The 24,230-nt window shown below is 36.1% G+C and overlaps 1 protein-coding gene across 2 annotated transcripts in view; it reads right to left on the bottom strand.

The window, feature by feature from the left end:
• Positions 1-23,826, bottom strand: part of LOC108754238 (protocadherin-15) — a 136,654-nt gene extending 112,828 nt beyond the window's left edge. For both annotated transcript variants that reach the window (XM_018496415.1, XM_018496416.1), the window contains exon 1: positions 23,280-23,826. In XM_018496415.1, coding sequence (XP_018351917.1) covers positions 23,280-23,282 — 3 coding nt within the window. In that variant the 5' untranslated portion in view covers positions 23,283-23,826. The remainder of the gene's footprint in view (positions 1-23,279) is intronic.
• Between the last annotated feature and the right edge of the window lie 404 nt (positions 23,827-24,230).

The following is a 24,230-nucleotide window of genomic DNA, read 5'->3' as shown; positions in this document are numbered from 1 at the left end:
ATACACAAAAATGCATGTTACAAGCGGATACGATCGCCAGTACGTCGATGAACGGACCGTCCACGGTTTACCGTCACTTATCTCGGTCGGATCGAGCCCGAGCATCGAAGGCAAGTTAATTTTACCGTAGAGAAAGAGAAGATGAAGCCTTCCGGCTCCGGGCACTCGCGAATAATCGCGCATCCTCAAAGAGCTCGTGAGTCACGGCCGGAATTAGGAGCCCTTCATCCGTTATGTCGGTTCTCTCGATCGCCAGCTTTATACAGCCGGCCTTATCGAATCTAACACAGTAAAAATCATTTTGTATTTGTGTTAGAAACAGTCTCAAGTCCTTGTTAGAATTTTGAATTAAATTTTTAACGTATTTGAGTGTTAATTTTACATAATCATTTATTTTGTATTAAATAGATATTTCTGTTTTGTAAATTGATATTCAACATTTCTTAGTGTTAAATAAAACAATTTATAAGTAAGTAAATAAATAATATAAGAATAATGTGTTTTTAAACATAAATTCTACGGAATAAAATGCATGTAAAATGCAATTTTACTGAAAAATATGCTTTTAAGTTCGCTTACAAATTTATTATATTTTTGTGTTACTTATTTAACATTTTTATTATAACATTTGCGTTGCTCTCTAACATATTCATCTTGTATTAAATTAATACAAAAATTTAAGCTATAAACTATTTAAAATGAAATGTGTTATATTTAACACGAATTTTCCAGCAGTGAGGCTGCGCGATAATCATCGCCGATAGAGCGCCGGCAGCCCCCCCGTTTGATTCACCGATCTCGTTACGGCCGACTACTGAATTCGCATTAATTTATGCGCGTCCACAAATCAAGCGCAAAATAGAATCGTTCCTTCTTTCGTCCCCGCGAGCCGCGATCGTATGCATCGATAGCAGGACCGATAACTGATACATTTCGTTCGAGCACACAGTTACGCGCGAATAGCGTCGCTGATCTATCAGCACGATTATTAAATGTCGCGTTATGTTGCGCCACATTGATTACTGGCAAAGGTGATCACTTATACGGTCGATGTCGTAACCGGGGGACGGCATTTTTACCCGCGTGCTTATCGATCCGAAAAGGTAATCGACCATCCAACGCGTTTAATCCGCGGAACTCTTCGCCCCGAGATAGAATTGCGTCAGCTTCCTAAATCGTGATTTCGATGTTTCTCCTGATATCAATCTGTTGAAACGTTAAGCAAAATGCGCCTTGCACCTCAGCAAATGCCGACTGTACCTCAGCAGATAAGCGTCTTTGATGACCCGTGCGAAATCTGCCATGAAGCGACGGTCGCGGTGAATCCGGACGCGAGAAAATCAATTATCTCGCGGAGATGCACGCGCGCGCGGGATTTCATAAGGCGATCGGTTATACCGTCGGTTATAAATCGCCGCGGTATCGGTTTTACCTCGTTGCCTCGAGGCGATAATGGAGGCCCCGCGCGTAATGAACGCACGCGTTAAAATCGAACGTCCCGCCGGCCGTCCGCGCGAAAAGCAGGCGCGAATGCGGCGCGCGATGCTTTACGGTGCCGGAAGTCGGGCGTGCTGGAAAATTGAATCGTTCGTAAGGCAAGGCCTAGGTCGACCATTATTTCCATCGTTTCATTAAATTCTCGCGGGACTTGAAACCACGCGCGAAACATCTCGTCTCTATATTGGCTCGTTCCTTTCCTCTCTCCAGTGCGTTAACTGATAATTACGTTAGCACGATAGGCGATAATTATACGGGGGACGTTTCGATGGCTATATCTCCATCGCCACGGTGGAAGCGTACGTTGAGTTTTCGAATTTATACCTCGACGCATCGTTGCGTTTCTGTCACGTTTGGCATGGGCGCAATAACGTAATCTCGAATCTTCCTCGACGAAACGAACGCACGATGCACTCCTGAGAATGCGAGGGAACGCAATCGTCGTTGACCGTTTCGCTGTGTGAGAACCTCGGGATACTTCCGCTTTTCTCGAACGGAACCTTAGCCCCGGGATAGTAACTGAATCCCCCCACGCAAATATCTTTGCACTTTGGCTCTTCGATTGTATTAAATATCTTTGATCGAAACATCTTTAAATCTTTCCTATGAATTACGTGGGTCGTAGATTGTCGAACTTCTTTTTATGTTGCTCTTCCTTCTCGTACAAAAAAAAAACGGTTGTAACTGTAAGACGGTGTATAAAATAACATGAATTTATAATTTACGCTTCGAAAAATATTACGTCATCAAGAAGATCCGAAATATTTAAGAAACAAAATTGCAAAGTCTTTTAATTCAGATTTATACGAACTAAATATCTTTGTTAATTGTGATAAATTATGTAAATTAATTGTCAAGCTTTTTTTATATTGCCTCTCTCTTCATATAAAAGAAAATAGTTACAACCGTAAAATGACATGTGAATGAAAATAATAACATGAATTTATAATTCAAGCTTTGAAAAATGCGACGCAAAAATATTTAATAAATAAAATATTGAATAACAAAATCACAAGGTTCTTAATCAGATTTATACAAACTAAATTGAAAATCTCATTTTTTATTTTTGAAGTCTTTCGGCTTACGCTCAATTTTTTTCAACACTTTTTTCCTAAATTGCTTAAAGGTTTTCACATTAATTATATAAAAATTGGATCCCGAGTTAAAATGAGTTCTCACATATAATGTAGCTTATAACGTGGTGAACAAAAAATGTCAGTATGTCACAGACAAAGCTCGATAATAGATAATGTTTGACCTATGGTATATCAAAATAAAACTTGTGCTCACAGAACACGTCATAGTTCAAAAACTATCCATTATTGAGTATTGTGTCTATGACATCTTTTGTTCACTACATTACGAGCTACATTATGTGAAAATTAACTTATTATATACCCAAAACTCAATTTTCATGTAATTATTGTAAGGTTCTTTACAATCATTTTTCACGTTACGATACATAACAGTAAAAAATATAATTGTAAGATTAGTTTGCACACAACTTAACTTTTATTTGCATGGTCAAGCTGGTCAAGCAGAGCGCGTACATGTTCGCATGCGAGACGCTTGCACGCATGAAAGTAATGTGTCAGAGAAGAAACATGAAACGGGATGCCGCGCGATAATCGGATCTCCCGCTTGGCGTGTCTCCCTGGCTTCCTCGAGGAAATCGACTTAATTAAGTTGAATTTCAGTTTGAGGGGACGTTGTGAGACGAAAGTATATCGTCAAGGTGGCGCGCAACGATCGCGCAGAACATCATACGAGTCTTCTCGTCACTTCGCTAATTGGCAAAGCAAAGAAGGAACGTACACCGCCCGGTCTTCGCTACTAAAATTACATCGATATAATTAATCGTCGTGGTTCTTTGCGAAAGCCTACGCTGGTAAGTAATTAAGCAAAGAAGGTGCATCAGGACGGCGCGTCTCGCGTTACGCATCGCGGCGTGCGTCTGTCCCAAAGTTCGGCGAAATTTAATGATGGCGGTTTCGCAAAAACTGCTGCACCTACCGCGTTTACGAGCCGACTTTTAATTATCTCCGGCCCGCCATTCTTAATCTTCCGTCGAGGTGCCATGCCGCTCGGTCTCACGGTCGGGTCGGGAGAGGTTTGCGTAAGAGGTTTGCTGCTATCTTTAATGAGAAGTCGACACGCGTAAAGTACACCGAGCTATCGCTCGGAGAAAAAAAGGTTCCAATTCTCAAAAGAAAAGTAACGCATCTGTTATGATTACAAATACGATAAAAAAAATTAATTCTAACCATTACGACTAAATTTGCAATCAAGAAAACATTACGAGCAATTATGAAGACATAAGAAGAGTAAGCTATTACAAATCAATTTTCTATTTTTCGTCATATTTCATAAAATATTTACGAGACATTTTACTTAATAAATCGTTGATTGACGAAAATTTATAAAAAAATGGAAAGCCACATGCTTTACAAAAATCTAAATTTTGTCAACCCTACTGGTTTATTGGAGTCCGTTTAACCCAAAATGTAATTTATTTTCTTACTTGTATTTTATTTAATTAAGAAGAACTTTTTTTTCTCTGATATTGGATGATTTTATTTATTAATATAAGATTCTTTTTTTTTTGTAAGAATTTTTTTATTTTTCATTTTTTAGAGCTTATTAATTATATTGACTCAAACAATATGATCACGTAGTGAATTTGAACAGACCAGTAGCGTTAAGAGAAAAAAATGGAAATTGTGAGACAAAAATTACGGGAGCATGTTTGTGTCAGCGATAATACAAACCATGTTTACCGAATAATTATCAATTTGGTAACTAATTGCATGAATGGGCTTACATAAGACTCCGACCAGTTAAGAGTTAATTACAGGCATGATGAAGAGAATCGAAGCGACGATGGGAACATTTGGGCGCTTGTAAGAGCGCGTAACACCTTGATTTCTTTTTTCTCGCGAAAAACGTTATGTCATGTTCTTGAAACACTGTTCTTACGCTGATACATCTCACGACCACTATATGATGATGATGATGATGATGATGATGATGTCGGCGCAGTTATGTGGACATCTTAAGGAGCCACGAATTTTGAAAAAAAAAAAAAACTTAATTCTGTCTCGATCTCGAAGAAAGATTGTATCGCAAATGGACGGTGAGGTTGATTTACAACGACGATCATTTTCACAACGGCGTGCCGTAAATTCCGCGTGTCTCTGGGCATCGTTTTCCATCCACGCGATCTCTTCCGGTTCTTCTTCATCCGGTCGCGAACGTGGGTGTCAAATACGCCGATTATGCGGGATGGGCATCTGCATATCGCTCTGCGCACGCTATTACACTTCTCAGCTGCAAGGAACAATGCCATTATTCCCACTCTACGAGAGGCACGCGGATGTATCTCGGTACCATTGTATCGTCGTGAAATAAAACGATCGGCAACGAGATCGCAACGATAGACTACGAGCACGGTCGCTCTGCTTAGTTGTTTATGCGCCACGCAACTAAGCAGCCCCCGACGATGACTTATTCCACGTCGAAGCCTCTTAATGAAGGTTTCTTCTCGCAAGACGTCCCATAATGGAGACATCTGTCGCGCTCGTATGTGTATACTTCAAATATCGAGAAGGAAGATCTACCAAGTCATTTCCGCGTGCAATACGAGCTGATTCATAACACTACTTAAGATTTCATCTTATTTTAATTAATCTTAAAGTTAATTTCGCGATCGATACTGCACGAGACCAAAAATCTTGGCAGTGATAAAAACGGTTCGATACAGATGGCACATCTTAACCTTTAGTACGATAATTTTCCAGTCTTTTACTACACAATGATGAATCGTTTGTATCTGAGTTAATTTTCATCACTTTGATAAGAATATAAAAATTATAAAATAATTATACTTATTCAGATCATTTCAGCAATATTACAGCAATATTGCAATGTTTCAATATGAGTGCAGTAATATGGTAAATGTTGTGCAATGTTGCTACAAGTTTCTGTGCTGTATAGGTATATACTTTAAAATCGTTAGAAAGTACTTTTTAAGATTATGTATTTAAAAAAAAAAGAATATATATCATATTTAGTCGAGTGACTAAATATGATAGCTTCTAATATTCAAAGAAGAGAAATACACAGATCACGAATGATCCATCATATGTATTAAGGATTAAATTACATCTTTCTGTTTAATCTTTTTCCTAAAAATTATGACATATTATATTTATCACATATAAAGAAATTTGCGTCTAAATGCTAGTGCAATAAATATCTCGTGACAATCAATGCCATATGGTCAACAAGCTGCATCTCGCCGACTAAAGAACATCTAACAACGGATCGATTATATGCATATTTGCGAGATGTCGTTTATGAGATCGTAACTGAAAGACATTTCATTGCTCGTCAAATATTTTAATTACAAATGCCAGAGCGTTAAAGATCGTCGAAGAACGGAAAATACAGAAAAGATAACGAAAATTTCTTCTTTCTATAAAAGTGAAGCCTAATTTAACAAGAAGAAATTCTAATTTAATTTGAAGTCTACTTTAACAAGAAACAATTGTAACTCCAATCCTTTTTGCTATTCTGAATTTCTTACAATTATCTTATTATATTAAATCTCTTTTATCAGTTTGAAATTTTTTTTAATGAGAACCATCAATAATTTCTAAGATGAAGAATTTTCTTCTTTGCTTTGCCCAAAGTTTCATAAGCATGCAGTTAAAGATCCGTTCGGAATTGTTACCATAAACGCCTGACTCGCCTAGTATTCAAAACGAGTTTGATTTATTTTTCAACTTCTCGATACAAACTCTCTCTCTCTCTCTCTCTCTCTCTCTCTCTCTTCTCCCTTGGCCGTCGCGAGGCGCCGATCCCGGCACACATAGCTGACTAATCGAGACGCTAATTACAGGCACGCTCGCGGGCATTGGATCGTTAGGTCGGCGTACGGTGCAGCCATAATGTTTCCATCTTCGTTTTGAAGCGTTGCAGCTTCGCAATTACGAGATACGCGGCGCGAGTGCTTTCGCGAGTCGCTCCGAGAATAATCGAAACTACGCATCGTACCTCCTTCGTTCGAGGACATAGGCTGCATTTCCTAAGAAACGACGAATTGCTGCGAACAGTAAAAAGAACATGGCGATCGCACACGTCAAATCGAAAGCGCCGATCAGCTTTGAACATTTTTCCAATCCCGACTTTTTTATCACATACATATAATAACTGCGCTACGATGATGTGATGATAACGATACTGTCGTTAAAAGTTACAGAAAGCCAGTGCTTGCATCGAGATATCAGAAAAATTAAACATCGAAAAACCTTACGAATATACAAGGTATCCTAGAAACTCTAAACTTATTTTTCATAAATAAACTCGAGTTTGATAGTCATAATTTTTAATGAATATGTTATAATAATATACAATGAACTACATTTTTTTTTTCTTTATAAATTTATTATTATGAAACCTGAAAATTTTTGGTAATAGTCGTTAATATAATTCTGAAAACGAGTAAGAATATCGATCGAACTTACATTGTTCGAGTCTGCACTTATACAGGTCTCAAGTAGAAGCCCTTAACCCGCTTTACGTTGATTTTCATAGTGATAATTGGAATACCGTCTGAAAGCTCACGTCGTGATTGCAGCATCGTGCACGACGCAGGTATAAAAAGAAATAAATAATCCGCAAGGTATGCTTCTCTCAAAAACATGTTTGTGAATCTTTGGCAGATTTACGAATCGAAATTAAATGCTAAGGCGATTTGCGAATTAAAGTTAAATGCGAAAATTTACGACCATAGCGGCAAAAGGGAGAGGTATTATCCTGGTCCTGGTATATACACGCGATCAGAGAAAGTTTGGCCTCATCTTCGAATGTGAGCCGACCAGACGCAAAGCGGGCGTAATCGATTGTGACTTTAGAGAAAGCCGAGGCTCCGTTGTGGTTTCCGTTGCATTCAAACAGTTGAATTCCTGGTGTTTTTACGTGTTTCTTTCATGATCGAAATAGAAATAATTTCGTGTCCACGACTTCGTTCACACATTTCCTCTCTCTCTCTCTCTCTCTCTCTCTCTCTCTCTCTCTCTCTCTCTCTCTCTCTCACCCTGTTTTCTACGCTGAGCGACTCCTTGTAGTCTCTTCCTTCTTATCCTGCATCGTATCGTGCACCTGGCTACCTGCTCTACGACCTGCTCGTTCGCCAGCGCTAGCGGCTGGCAACCGGCAGTGTGCGGTTAAAAGCAGCACACATACACGCCCTTTATATAGAAGATTAAACTGGTAACTCGCCCTGGAAAACGCTCCTCATGCACTTAGAGACGCACCTCCGCACAAGGAGAATATGTCTTCTTCTACCATTGACGCAGTGTCCCTCAACAGTTCTTACTGTCCAACACCGACCGCAGGACTGGCATTCCGGAGATATAAATGTAGACAATTCTATTACCGCGGCGTAATTCCAAACGTTCTTACGTATTCAAGAATTTCTTAGAAAACTCAAGAATTGTACGAAAATCCACATAGAGAGAAAAATTTTTCTAAAGTATCTATAAAAGTTTACACTGAGAAAAATGGTCTGGTTGGACTAAATAGTAATTCTGATGGAAAATGGACGAATCAGAATTTTTTGGTCAAGTCTACTATAATTCTTTGAGATAACTAAAATTTGGATTGATACAATATGATTATTCTGGTAAGAATAAGAATTCTGATAGACTTTATCAAAAATATTGTATCAACCAGAATTCCGGTTATCTTAACTAGAATTCTAATAAATTTAATCAGAAAATTCTGATTTGTTCATTTTCAATCAGAAATTTTTTATCAGTATAGATTATAAATTCAAGTTGAAAAATAATTTTGTTAGATTATGAAAGTATTTATGTAGGATACTTGAACTAGTTGTTAGAAAAAAATGTAAAAACTTTTTGCAGCATTGCTAATCATACTTGTTTCCTACATAATTATTATGATGGTCCAACAAAATTATTTCCAGATCTGTATTTATCTAAATTTTTTATAGATACTTTAGCAAAATAATTCTTTCCAACAATTACTTTCCGCGATTTTGATCTTTAGAGACAAAACCAAAGCTCGAAGCAAATAGAAATAATAATAAACTATAGGAAGTACATAGATAATGCAAGGAAGATAATAAGACAACAATAAAAATATAAAGATAAGAAAATAATATAAATTAAAATAGATACAATAAATAATGTTACTCTTTTTGAGTTTATTTGGGGGAAAACTGCGAAATTGCAATAAGCTAAATTCATTTATTAACTTTGCCATAAATTCATGTCTATGCAAATTTGTTACAATCTCATTTGTTGAGTCACAGAGCACGGTTTTCATTAATTATCGATGCAATTCACGACAGGCTCACTAAGCTTTACGCACGAACGCATCGACGCGCGTCAGGCACGCACTCGGGAAGTCTGCGTCTCGTCTTGCCTTGCAACGGTAACTAAGCAATTCCAAAACGACAATTAATGCAACAAACGCGAGCGAATGATAGATAATACGTGGCGACGCGGATGTGCACGCATTCAGTGTAGCGGTCGTTCCTCAACTATGGATTTGTAACGTTGATTTATGATCGCGACGAGCAGGCGCGAGTTCCTAATCACCGACATTAGTACGCATTAATGCACGTAGAAAGCACAGATTGATGTTTCTCTTTCCCTCTCTGTCTCTATTTCTCGAGAAGCGGAAAATAATACGATAATAATTTACGCACCGCGCAAAAATAAATAAAGGATGTCGCGGAACATGCGATTCGGCGGCAATTTCATCGATCGAAACTTTATAGGAAATACACTGCTGTCTGTATTTTATGTAAAGTGTTTTATATAAAGTAGAAATTCAATACAATAGAAATTCTACGACCGAGAAAAAAAATTATTCGTCAGATAAATCAAGCATGAAGCAAAGACTTTCTCAAACAAAAACGTTCGATTTAGCTTATATTTCTCTGTCGTAATAACATTAATAATCATTACCACGTTAATTATGATTACCAATGTTATATTGTATTTGAATCTTTTTGGCGTACTGCCTCGTATCAATATTAATTAATATCGTAGTATTGCAATTAATATGTAATATTATAACAGGAGTTTTATCCTTATAATAAAAATATTTAAATTTACTTGCGAAAATTAAGAGTTATTAATTTAATTCTGAGTTTTTAAATGATTGAAACATAGGTAACTGACAGCGATTTCGTAATGATGTGAATAAGGATTTTATTCTTAATTTCAATGTTCCAATTTTTTCTTGAATATCATTTTCTTTAATATCATTATTATAATAATTTTCGGTTTCCATGAAGAAAAATACATAAGAAAATGTAGAAATAGAACGATTCCCGAACTGTCACAAAAAAAAAAGTGAAAGTTGTATCCTTCTTTATTGTAACACTTTGTCGATCACGTAATATCCATCTCTCAATTTTACTCTAATTTTTTAGGGTAAAAATATTAATTAAAGTAAAAAAATTTAGACTAATTTTTTTAGGGTAAAAAAAGCTATTCTAAATTTATACTCTTTTTTTTTTTTAATTAATTTTTTCGAACATAGGAACGAATAAAGGACGCGATCCGGACATGTGCGAACGTGAAGGAATGTCTATTCGCGAAATCCGCTCTCTAACTGTAAGTCGCGTGTTACACGATCGGACGACACGAGAACGAACGCAAATTCCGCGCCAACAAATTCCACTGCGCAGCAGGGTGCATCGATCCCGATGTGGATGCAACGTGTCGCCGCTCCCTTACGCCGCGTCCGAAGTAAGTCGGACCCACGGGATGTCGTCACGTTTTCCTTGTTAATACTTACCCGAAGAAACCTCCTAGAGCCGGATCCGCGGCGTATAGGTGGTCCTCGCAACTTTCGCGGTCACGATAATACCGACTCTTGTGCGGCGAATATCTATATTTCTCTCGCTGAAGAAATTGCATTCCAAGGACGAGCAAAGTGAGAAAGATAATCGAATCGTTCATAAATATATATAAAATATAAAAATTAATTAAGGAATATTTAGATCTAGGGATATTATATGTGTGTGGACACAAAATGCTACAATTGTACACAATCTAAGTAAAATTTGCGTTTTCTTGATTTTTATCTTCTAATTTTCACAGGCAAATAGTAGAATTACTAATATTTGAGTGGTAGGTGTGTGTAAGGCGTAAGCCAATCCATTACTTTAAATTTTAAATAAAATATAAATAAAATTTATAGAATAAAATACTTGAAAATCGGAAAATGGAGAACAAGAAGTCGCTAATCTCGTTCTAAAAAATTCGTAATTTTTACAGTTAATTTATTTCTTTAATTTATAGTTGTTCATATATTGTAACATATAAAATAAAATAAATAAAAAATAAAGAGATTTATCAAGGATCTAACATTAAAACTTAACAATTCAAAATTAGAAAAAATGCATTTGTTATAGAAGTAAAAAGTATCAAGAATGTTTGTTGTATCTATTAATTTAATTTATTTTTATTTTGTTTTTATGTTTATAAAAAATAAAAATCAATTTTACATCATAAACAAAGTGACCGTAAAAAAAGCTGGAATGACTTAAATCCAGCTTTTTTTACGGTCACTTTTTCTACTTCTTTAACAAATGCATTTTTCCTAATTTTGGACTTATATGCCACTTGTCAATTAAGGGACTCAATTATAAACTCATGCAAGAGATCTATTCTTTTAAAAATGAGATTTAAAATTGAATATGAGATATTTGAGACATACTGACACAGATTTAGACAACATTTCAAAATTATTAATCATTTTTTAAAAACGCGTGATGCTCCCCTGCTTTTTGCAGCGAGAATCGCGGTATACATGCAGTTGAAGTGAAAATTAAATTCGATGATAATAGGCGAAAATAATTCGCAAACTTAATTCCAAAGATATTTAACGATTGCGAAGTGCATTAGCGTTACTGCGTACCGACTTCCTTCTTCCTGCATGCATCTATGCATTAATCGCATACTACCGAAGCTATGCACGTGCACGAACTCGGAAGATGAAGTAAGAGAGTGGCAAGAATGGGCTTTACAATTACAGAATGATGTTACTCGCGCATGAAAAAGATAAGAAGGAACTAACGAAAGCTGCACTAATTAAATTATCTTCACAAAATAAAAAAAATAGCTTTTGAAACGCATTATGGATAGATGATGCGAACTTTTATTTTAATAAAATATGATATTTAAAAAAAATATTTACTAAAAAATTATTTTTATTCTGACACATTTTTTTAATTTATAAAATAATACCTTTTCCATTCTTTTTCTTTTGTTGTTGAATTGTGAAACTTTTAATACTATCAATAAAGAGTAAAAAAACATTTCTTTTCGATTTATACGTGCGCGATAATCTCTTCTAGAAAGAAAGTGCAATACAAGTACAACAGAAGAAAGCAAACTGCAAGTAAACGTGACCTATCAGGGGGCACAAGAAAGTTGACCGTACTTCCCCTTTCCTATTCTTCGCATCTTCTGGATGAAAATCGTTTGATAACAGAATCGTGATAACGACTCGCGTGCCCATCAATACGCTAGCGCTATTTTCCGTGTAAGAAATCGTTTCTTACCACACTATTTCCGGATATAACTTATAACTTCAATTTTTTTTAATAAGCATTTTAGTAGCTACACATGACGATATAATTTCCTCCATTTTTTGCTACATTCGAAACTTGTAATTTCCTGATCGCAATTGTATAAATATAGACTTATCAAGATTAATTATTATTTCTGTGTGTCTTGGAATATTACATATCTCCCGAGTGAATGAAATATAGACGTGGCACGCGACGTCTAACTATACCGAGCAATTTGTAAAAGTATATCTACCTCTACAGGTAGAGGTTTGCATGAATCGTCGGTGACAACAGGTGGGCGATATTCATTCCTGATGGAGTCTCAAACATTCAGCGACGCGCTGCTCCTCCCCCGGAGTTAGACGGCGTCCTAATTTATACCTCATTTGCCGGTGTACCTGTCACACGGGGAGGTGATGTTGCACGTCGCGGTCAGCTGCGTAAACCTGAACAGCCGGTATAGGTGCAGAGGTCAAACGTAGAGAGTCAAAACGCCGGCGTCGTCGGCGTGCAATGGACGGGGTACACGTGCTGGTGCTAAGTTACGAGAAACTAGTCGTAAATCGAGGTGAGCTCCGAAGTGCCTTCACCGCCGTGGGCGCCGATATAACGGTGACGGTCAGGTCGCCTGTGGCCTCCTTTTTGCCATCCGTCCATTCCTCGTCTGCCGTTCCTCTTCGGCGTTCCACCATCGACTTCGGCGATTCGCCGTAACTGTACATTCGTTCACGTTAGCCCCCTCCCCCTAACCGTCAATGACCCGAGAAAGGCACAGGAAAGGCCCACAAATACCCGGTGTCACGATATTATATGCATAAATCCAAAACCGCAGGATTAGAAGGGATTTAAGGCTCTCCTTTCACTTCCTATCTGCTAGAGTTAAGAACGCCAGATGGAGAACGTTCACGTGGAAGGGCACGATTATTAAAAAAGAAACACGTGAATATTATTAACGTCTAAATAAACTTACGTGAACATTACGGCTTATCACTTCTCTAATAATCCAATTAACGTTGATGAGAAAATGGTACGTAATGTTACAGGTAATATCAGTGCGAGGTAAATAAAATTTGCAGCCTCTCTCCTGAGCTGGCTCTATTATTGCCTACTTAAGAGACCTCGATGCCCGTTTGTCGATACTCGTCGATCGATCAGTAGTGCCGTCAAAGAGAAATCTTTGACGGCCGATACATGAATGTATGCCGGTTTCTAGCTGTCTCGTAAGAATTTCGAGGAGCGTAGTAATCGCGTTGATCAATGGCATGTTCTTGAATCACTTTCCAGGAAAACGAGCAAGTGAGGAGGCGTGTAATTAGGATTCCTTGAAAGTAGTACCTCCCGTTCGAATATTACACAATGGCGACGTGCAAAAGAGAATAATCCCGCCTTTTTTTTTTGCATCCACCTTCTGCGTGCCTTGAAGGAAATTGACTACAATGATTCTGAACTTGATTCTAGAAAAAACGTGAGCATCACGAGATCTTTATGCTTTCAATCGATTATTCCGAAAAAATAATAGATTTCATTTTAAGAAACTGCCGGGAGATTAATTTTTTAATCTACTATAAATGAGAACACACGAGAAGCTTTATATTAAACAACCAAATGATATACACATATTAAAGTCTTATGCACATATATTGAGGTACATTGTAGATAAGAAAAGAATCTTGTACATTTTCGTTGCTTCAATTTTATAAAAGTGATAAAAAATTTAAATTAAAAATTAAAATGACAAAAAACTTTATCATAATCTGCTTAATTATACGATATAAAGAATAGAAAGCCCATAGAGAAATTGAGAACATTCGTCAAATTGGATACAAAATATTTGCATTTATTAAGATCTATCTTACGAACAACTCAATTAAATATGATTTCGTAATTCGTTTAATTTCTTAAAAGATTCGAATACTTGATGAAATGGGATGATGTATTTTATTCTGCATTTTCTCTCTTCTTCAGAGCGATTTGCGATTCAAATCTGTTCTTCCTGATTCGCTGTTAGAGCAATCGTGAATATTGAAGTTACCAGGAAGCAAGAAGAAGTATTCATCGCAAAGCTACGTCTGCGTTTTGCCGCCAGCGTTTTCTTACACGCGAAGACGCGTCGTTTGACACGTGGGAAAAAAAGACCATGCACTCGTGTTGTAACCGCCATGAGAATTTGCCCTTTGTTACGATTACACATTCTATGTGCCGAGGGAAGGATAATTTCGCTATAGCGGATCTCTATCTCGTTAGGCGCGTTAATTCTTCGCACGGCATTGAAGATTTAATGAATTTATCAAAACTACGGTACCGCGGAAAAGAGAAAGAGTCCGACGTATTCATATGCAATCCTTCGCAATTCAAGTACATAGATCCGCGGAATATCCGATGCAAATTAATGCTCAATGCGTTTATTAACGGGATCGACAGGACTTTGATTGCTCCGCGGTTTCAGTGGCTTCTGCGCAATTAACAAATCACAGTTTCACCATAGTGCTGTCATTACGAGTCGAGTGGATTATTTACACCTGTCAGAGTTCAATGCGGTTTATAGTGAATTTCATAACTGACACCGACTACCGTTGCTAGTAAAATCCGTGTATGAAGACCTAACGAAGATTATTTAACACTTATCTAAGCCATTTACGCAATCCTTCTTGTTTGCACTGCGATAGCCGACGTACTTAGCGAATAGTAATACTAATAATCATTGATTAAGCACGTCAAGATTAATAAACTCGATCTCATTTGAATTTCAACAAGCAGTTAACTACTTTAAAATACCAGTTCCTAAGAAAACTTTTCAGCTTCGATTTACTCGTATTTAACGATCGATTTTATATCTATAAATTGTACAATAATATATATCAACGTTTCTTTAAGATTTTAGATTTTAATTTCACTCATTGCTTTCTGCTAAAATAAATTAAATCTATAATAAGTTATGAATTTGATTTCTTTTCGCTTATTAATTAATTGATTCTTAGTTATTTATAATATTACTATAATATTATTTATAATAATACGTAAAAGCAAGATCATTGACTTGTACTTTTTTCTATTATCTAATCGAGAAATCGTTCTGATTGAACGACTTCTAATACGGCGCGACGTATCTTCGCGTTAAGACGAGATTCGCTTTCCTTGCAGCAGGATGCAGTTCAATGCGCTTTATGCGGTGGACGAACGCGTTGTCATCGTCACCCAGTATATGTCTCGCGAAGGAAGTGAGTAACAAGAAGAACCGGTCGACCTGGCACATAACCGCTTCGTATCCGTCATTTTTCCTTAGCTGATATACCTGCTTCTCCTCTGCCCCTCCCGATGTCTCGCGTCCCGATTCGTGTACGTTCAGACTTTCCTTCGCGTGAATGTCACGTTGGCATTTTGCAACGAATTGCTATTAACTATCGCTACTATTATTACTTAGTTATTCCTCTGCTTTGTAATAATAAAGAGATAGTCTCGCGTCAAAAGGTGTTTCAATCACTGCGCCAAAAGGTGTCGTTGATCCCATGAAGAAGAGTGAAATAATCTTTGATATAGATAGACTTGCTATTACACGATCGCGGATTCTTTAAGAATTTCGAAATTATCTTCCTTTATTTCCCTGTACAGTAAAAAACATTTCGTATTTGTGTTGAAAACAATCCACTCAAGTTCTTGTAAACACTTTTTATTGAATTTTGTATTTGAGTGTTAATTTAACACAACACACATGTGATTGTTATTTTTAATAGTTCATGTGTTAAATTGATATTTAATATTTTTTAGTGAATTTCAAAATGACAATTTATGACATTAAATAAACAAATAGCATAAAGATAATGTTTAAAACGTAAATTCTAAAGATGAATGAATAAAATGTATGCTAATTTAACATATCACAAATATTGATTTTACTGAAAAAATATTGCTTCCATGATTTATAAACTGTGTTATTATTTTTTTGTAAATGTGTTAAATTTAACACAAATTTCCCAACGATGTAATTTCAATTCTCCAATATTTTTATTGAAAAGAATTGCTAATAATCAAGCTTAGAGAATAGTTACTAATTGTTTTAATGAAATAGTTGAATGTTAACATAACAAAAAATTTAGCGGTTTATACAACAACAAAAATAGCATTGAATCAACTAAACTTTAATTTGCATATATTTAATAATTATTATCAAACAGTTATTATTGTGTTTGGTAATACTTATTAACTATTGCACCAACATACTATACAATACGAAATTTTTTCTCACTGTTGACAAATTAAATTTCAAATTAAAATTTTGTTAAAATTACCTATCTTAAAATTAATTGAAAAATACTTCACGATGATGATATCCTTTTACATAAATGTCGTTTACTAATCTATAGAATTATAATTGTTCGACATCGTATAACAATCATTTTTCTTCCGATTTAATCCACTTTCTTTCTCTAATCTATAAAATGGTTTAGCAGCGCACAGTAGATCAAACTGGTCTATTGTAACTACGTATCCGAAATAACCAATATATTGACGATAACATCTACGCGAGATTGAAAAATCTCGCGGTACACAGTATTTTATCGAAGTTAACGAGCCGCGCGAAACAATTTGCTACGGACAGCTTTGCCGGAGGGGTAAAAGGTTGTGTTTTTCATACCGTCGTGAAACTGGACCAATCGCGCAATTCTTGGCCAAAGACTCTGTCAAAGAACCCTAGTATTCGAGAAAAAGGAAAAAGACCACGGAAGACAGACAAACAGACTGGCTGAGCGGCGGCCGATTGCGCGATCGGATTACGTCAAGACATATCTGTCCCGCCCGGAGTTTCCTGGTACACATATCAGAGTGCATTAGAAACGGCATGTATTAACGTCGGTCGCTGTACCCGATCCCACGACCTTATCGCTGAAAGGTTGAAGTAAGTTCACGCGGAAGGGAAAATCGCGCGGATTCGCAGATCCACGCTCCCACGAAAATCGCCGATTTGCAATTTTCCGGCGAGCGAGCGTGGAAACGAACGAGAGGGACACGGTTCCGTGCTGTCGCGAGTAAGATGCAATTAGGGTGTGAACCATGAGTCGATCACAAGAAGGAGACGGATCGAGGTAGAGGAAAACGTCAATGCTATGGAGACATTGGAGAGGGTATTAGCCCTCTCTTTCCTACATCCCGCAGGGCTATGATTAGCATTCGCTTCTGGAGGGTTTTGCGGCAATCCGGCACGCATGACTGGCCCACACCTAGACACGCGCGCATACGCAAAACCGTAATTTCGCAGCGTGTATTAATAAAACGTCTCGTCGTCCCCGACAGGATAATGATCTGGAATCGATCTGTTCGCTCGTCGATATACGCCGATATACATACCGCGATCTATTAAGATCGCCGCTAAGAAATGCGTGACAACACCGCGAACAGCATTTCCGAGAGATTCATACGGTGGATAAAGCGTATCGAGCGAGATACGAAGCGCTGAGAAACGATGTAGAACTTAAATCATACTTATAACCGGTATTTCTCTTTTATAGATGGTTGAAATAAGTGCGATTGCACGTTTATTTCCGAACGCAGCATTTCGTTTGATAAATAACGGATTTAATGAGATCATGTATCAAGCAAAACTTGCCTTTAAAAACGATCGCGTCAACTTTAGATAGTGAGAAATTGTTGTAGAAATAAATAAAACGCGTTTTGGCTGAGCCATGATGGAAGAAAATGTCTTCCACCATAGACTGAGCCTCACTAAAAATTTACGGTTGATTCGTAAATACACATGTACATATTTGCTTTCACATATCTAATTAAAAAATTAGTGGAAATTATGCTGATTCCGAATTAATGCGATAAAACTATCATGGCACAAGTCGAAATGAATTCCAATTGGAATTATTCCATTTTTTTTTTCTAGAAAACGCAATAGAGATCTAGGGAATAATTGAATAATTCCGATTGGAATTCATTCTAGATAATTTCGTAATAAGTACCCTGGGTATGTATTACGTAATTGTTCGGAATAGATTCTGGTCGGAATTATTCCATTTTCTCTAGAAAACACAATAGAGAAATCTAGGAAATAATTGAATGATTCCAATCGGAATTTATTCCGAAAAACTCTATAATACGTACCTTGAATGTTTTCTAAAAATTGTTTCAAATTGTAACAATGATTGTTTATTGTACATATAATAAAGGCTATAGATATTTTATAGATTTTCAACCAATTGTCACTCAGGTATCATTTCATCTTTATATATTATCATCGAATGTTAAACAAGAATAACACAGTATCTGAGAAGTATTCAGATAGAAATCTAAACACATCCTAGGATGTTTACTAAAATCTTCTAACAAAATTCCTTGAAAATTCCTGGATTTTTCAGGTATTTTTATTCAAAATTCCAGAGAAGATTAGAGAACCGTTTGATGCATTTTTCAAATAAATTGGAATGTGAGTAGGAAATTAAACTATATATTATAAATTAGTAGAAAATAGGGATTCTCTACGAGAGACTGTGGAACTGTATTTATCCTTTCCTTCAATTGAAGCCACAAAATCTATAAGATAAGTATAGGGAAGTCTCGCAACAGTATCAGTAAGCTGCTATTCTCGTTTACTATATATATGTATATATGTATGTATATGCCACTCAGATTTTTTTAAGTACAAATTTATGAGTTAACGAAAATTTATGTAAATATATTATATGCCGTACTTATTGTTAACTGGTTATCGACATTTTATATTACTAAGAAAAAATAAAACAAAGAAACAATATTCTTAAAAAGAGACAGAATTTTTATTTAAAGATAAAACTTGAAAAATTTCACTGAGATAAAATTTTATAAAAATCTCTAATTTTTAAGAAAAAAAAAAAGAAATATCTGGAAAATTCCAGGTTTATTTTTTTCAAGTAAGCAAACATCCTAATAATATTGCAATAACAAATTAAAGCTATTTCTTTCACATTCTCTTTTAAATTTCGTTCTTCAAATACATTTTAATGCGTTGCATGCACATTTTTTAAAGTTTTGAAATTTCGTTCAAGCATTTTTTTCTATTCGCATTCTATTCACAATTTGTTTCGAAATTCTTTCATATAGATTGAAGTATTTCTTATAACATAACAATCGGACATAATTACTTTAATATTTTATTACCGAGTCATTAGTATGGGATTATAACGAAATGCAAAAACGAGAAACTTTGCGTGCGATCCGGTCTTGTTTGGTTTGGTAAACACGAGATATCTCGTGAATCGTACGCAGTGAGTTAATATTTCATAAATAAAAAGCTTCTAATTTAAAAAATCGCATCTTCAACAAACCTGCTTCTATCGTTCGAACTACCTTTCACTGTCAGCGAATGTTATTCGATTTTTCGACCTCGAGCTTCAACCTCGCGAAAGGACATCGTATCGTGACATAGTTAAGAAATTATTGGTACTTAGATCTTGTAATGTGCAGCGATTTCTTGCCTCGCGTGACTTCACGACATACTGCTTCGTAAGATGGTGATACATAAAAAAATCTTGGCGAATGACAGTCAAGGCTTCGATAGTTTTATAATTCGATATAAGACCACTGAAGAAAGATTATTCAAATATTATGCTCGATATTCTAATCGAAAATACTCAATGGATAAATTTTTTACGATACTTGCAATATTAATAGCAACCCAGACATCAACTGAAAGTAATTCGTACAGTAAAAAAACTGTTGTATTTATATTAGAAACGATCCAAGTCCTTATTAAAATTTTGTTAAAGTATAAGATATTCAATATTTTTCAGTATTAAAATAACATAAAAATAAGATTTTAAAATGTAAATTCTAAGATAAATGAATCAAATTTGTTAATTTAACATATTATAAATGTTGATTTTACCGAAGAAAAAATATGAATATAAAGAAGTATGAATATTAATAAGGAAATATGGTTGCTTACAAATTGTCAGTGTTATGTTTTTGTGTTATTTTTTTTAACATATTCATCTTATTTTAAATTAACACAAAAATTTAAGTGAACCATTTAAGATCCAAATTAGGAAATTTTACACATGAAATGTGTTAAATTTAACACAAATTTTCCAACTGTATAACAATATAAATATAACACATGGTTACATAACTATTATATTGTTGAGTGCAAAATTATAACATTAATATTATGTTATTTTAATTGGTGTCGACTGGGGATATTAATACACGATAAAAATTTGTGTTGCTTGTCAAATGATCGTCTTCAAGTTTTCGAAATAACCCTATAATCTACTAGAAGAACCAGAATAAGATACATTTATTACAAATTGAATCTTCATACATATAAATTAACAAGTCCAGACATCATCGAGGTGGAAAGAAGGGGATTCGCGCGACATACAACGTATACTTATTGAGAATAAATTACAGACGGCTGCTTATGAATTTGGATCGGGATTCGGGCGATAAGCAACACGCAACGATCCAGCGGATCACGCGTCGCAGTAATGTAAATCGAGACACGCAATTCACGCGCGGCGTTTGCATAATGTGGACGCCACGATCTATTCGCGCGTGAGAGCAGAATTAATCTTTCGCGACAGAAACTTTTTGCGCAGAGAAACGACGCAGGAAAAGCCATTCTATAAATAAAAGAAGCAAGAAACATGGCGGTGGCAACTGTATCAATTCGATGTTGGCTGCAACGATCTCTCTTGCGTAAAATAGTACCTGAATTAGTAAACCATTCCCGAAATGCTTGCTAACACGAATCATTATGTCTGAGTCAACATCTCTCAATGGTTATATTTGCCGGTCACGATTAGTAACCGCGTTGTGGTGAAGACAGATGCTTTCTGGATGACTTGTCAACACTTATATAAATGTTCTCTCGTCAACGAAATCACCGCAATATCGTTTTATTTTTACTATACAGGGTGAAGCTCAACGTTCCGACAAGACTTCGAGATTTTACAGAAAATTTAATTCTGAATAAAAAAAATTATCTTTTAAATAAGATGAAAATGACAATGGTACGTTCCATAAGTCTTTTGAAATAACCATTGCAGTTTCAAGTTTTACAAAAAGTTTTTTTTTCGATTATTGATGATAAAGTTTTTCAAAAACATTCTTCACTTATAAGGCCTAAGGCCCTAATATATAAACGAAGAATATTTTTAAGAAGCTATATCGTCGATAGTCACAAACAATACTTTTTTATATTTGAAATTGGCTACCTTAAAATTTATGGAACGTACATAATTTCGATTTCTTTTGAAAGATAATATATCTCTCTCTGATATTTGTAAACTGTACATAAGATAACCATATCAAAAATAATTAGGCGCTAACTTTTTAAAGAAATATTTTTCGTTACATGTTTGTGGGAAATTTATTCAGAATTTTTATAAAATCTCACAGTCTGCTTGTGGAACGTTTGGATCCACTCCGTATATTATGTGGATTAAAGACAAGAGTAGTCCGCGATTATATTGTACAAAACTTCGACAGAAAATGGCAAGAGATCCTCAAAATTGCCGGGAATATCACGCGTAAAACGCACGTTCGCGTGTTTGCCATATTAACGACACTCTTATGGCTGCAAATTATGGACACCGCATACCAATCCGACGCGTCCGTATTCACCTTGCAAGCTTCCTCTCTTGCAGCTCGCATACGTAAAATGAAGATATCAGAGCTCGCTTGGGCCTCCTTACACACGTCGACCTTTATTATAAGATGCCCTTTAAACTCCGTGCACGTGAGAGCAACCGCGCGCATAATTTTAATGTGTAAGGGTTCATTTCCCCATATCGTATTCTCTGTTGCTCGAAAGAAGTACATAAAATAAGAATGGCTGTACAGTAGTAAGCCATAGAAAAGGTAGCGCGTATATTATTTGTATTCGAAAAAGTCACCGAAAAATCGCGATATCGCAATGATTGCAATTCTCGCTTCAATACTCCGATTAAATTTAACGAAAAAATTAATGATAATCAAAAAGTTGACTACAGTAAATGGAATAAGTTGAAAAGAAATGCTCTATTTTGAAATAAAAATAATTTCAATGAAAGTATAAGCCAAGAATTCAGTTGCAAATAATACAGTTCAGTTATAAGTTCTACAGTTCTGATGCAATTGAATAAGAAGTTATAAGTTACATAATTCAGATACAATTGAATAAAAAATTTAATGTGACAAATAATTTAATTTAAGATATAAGGAATTTAAAAAACAGTCATGGTTAAACGTAGATTTGAGACTTCTGTTTTCAAAAATGATTATCATTTAAGAAAAGTTCTGATTGTGATACACAACATAGAGGATATACTAGATGATTATACTAACAGCGGCGAGAAAAATTCGATTCTAACTAGTGTACACGAAAAATGAGTAAAATTTTACACTGATAACTCAGGCTAGCGAGGGGCATATGGGAATTTTAACAATTAAAAATATAAATATTATAGAAGTAACGGTTCAATAAAATTAAAAGTTCAAGTAAAATATAAATATCAAAGGACTATTCGAACTGGTTGTCTTATATAAAAATTTAATGTTATACGAATAAAATTACAATAAATCTAAATAAAACATTTGGACCTTTAATTTGGACATCTTCAATGGTTATAAAAATATAAAGTATATAACTGTCATCGATTTGTCAATACATAATTATACTGTTGAATATCCGAGGAATTTTTTTTACTGCTTTCCAATTTTCTTCATAATGTTATCGCAATACATTGAACAGACCTTAGAACAATTATAATAATATCGTGCGTAATTTTAACTATAAGTTTTAAAAAATGACACTAATTATTAAATGCTATTTTTAACGGTAATTTAAATATATAAATTTTTACTGTAAGTTTAAACTGAAAATGACCTAAAAGTCGAAATATCTAAATTTTTATTTTTATAGGATACGAATTTTGAAAGATTAATTTCGCAATAATTACTAGTGTTGATTTTCATGCTCCCTTCTTATTAATTTATTCACAAAGTCTTGGTCAATTTATAGATAATTTAATAGCAAAAATCAGAGTGACAACGGTACGTGGTATTAAATTGAATAGATGTTAAAGCGATCGACTTTAGATTGCTGTTTGGATCCAGTCTGAGATTCTTCAGGGAAACGACTTCTCAGAGTCGTCAGATTCGATTTTGCAGAGCGCGTGCTCCGTACCGAAGGCGGTCTGTGCAAACTTACCATGACTGCACGTGTGCGCCTATATGTCACCTAATGTCGCAGTTGTTGGCTGTTCAGCAGGGGCATGTCTACGAAGGAGGCAATCGGAGCGGCTGGCGTTGAGAGCGAAACTTGAAATCGTTGTCTCTCTCTCTCTCTCTCTCTCTCTCTTTCTTTCTCTCGTTGTGTCGTTGCACCCTGCACAGTCAACACGAATCACACCATACGTAATCACACATACACACAGAGAGATGCGTGACGCAAACGCGCGCGTACATACGCCTCCTCCACTTTTCCACACACAAGATTCGTACGCAAAATTTTCTTTTCGAATCCCCGGTACAATCGAGGAAAACTATCCGAAGGATTCCCGCGCGATTTTCAACATCGATACCGAAAGGAATCGATCAGTAGGTCAATGGGGGAAGAACGCGCGCCATCCCCTCGGAAAAGAAGCCACGTTTCCGGCGACGCGTTTGTTTTTCTTTGAAAAAAGAGCGCGTGGCCGGCTCGTGTACGTTCACTGGCCAGTTAAGAAGGCAAGAGAAACGACGGACGGATTTTCAACCTGGCGAACACCGACTGAGCCCACGACCGGCAGGTAGGTGAGCCGTTGCCCCTCCACCGATCGCTCGGTGCCGCACCACCACCGGTCGCCGCTCACCGTGTTCTCCATTCTCATTTCCCTCGCTTCACTTGCCTTCTGTCGCTCCTTCTACTTCTCTCCTTCTTCGTCCTCCTTCGTTGCCTTCGCTTCTCTCACCGCACGTACGCGCGTTCCCCTCAGAGTGGCTCAGAGACGGCTGTGCCGTCGGGCGAACTGGGTGACCGCTCATGTGAAAGTGCATCATCGTGTTCGACTGTAACGATCGCGATGATGCACTTTCGTGTGTATCTTTGTAAATGCTTTCGTCGAGATCCTTGCTGCGAAGACCTCCCACATTATAACGTCAGGCTCTCGCAAATGCTGAG

Source organism: Trachymyrmex septentrionalis, unplaced genomic scaffold (assembly GCF_001594115.1).
Source record: "Trachymyrmex septentrionalis isolate Tsep2-gDNA-1 unplaced genomic scaffold, Tsep1.0 scaffold78, whole genome shotgun sequence".
Taxonomy (NCBI): domain Eukaryota; kingdom Metazoa; phylum Arthropoda; class Insecta; order Hymenoptera; family Formicidae; genus Trachymyrmex; species Trachymyrmex septentrionalis.
Note: the sequence above shows the minus strand (reverse complement) of the source record. Positions and strands in the feature narration are given on the sequence as shown.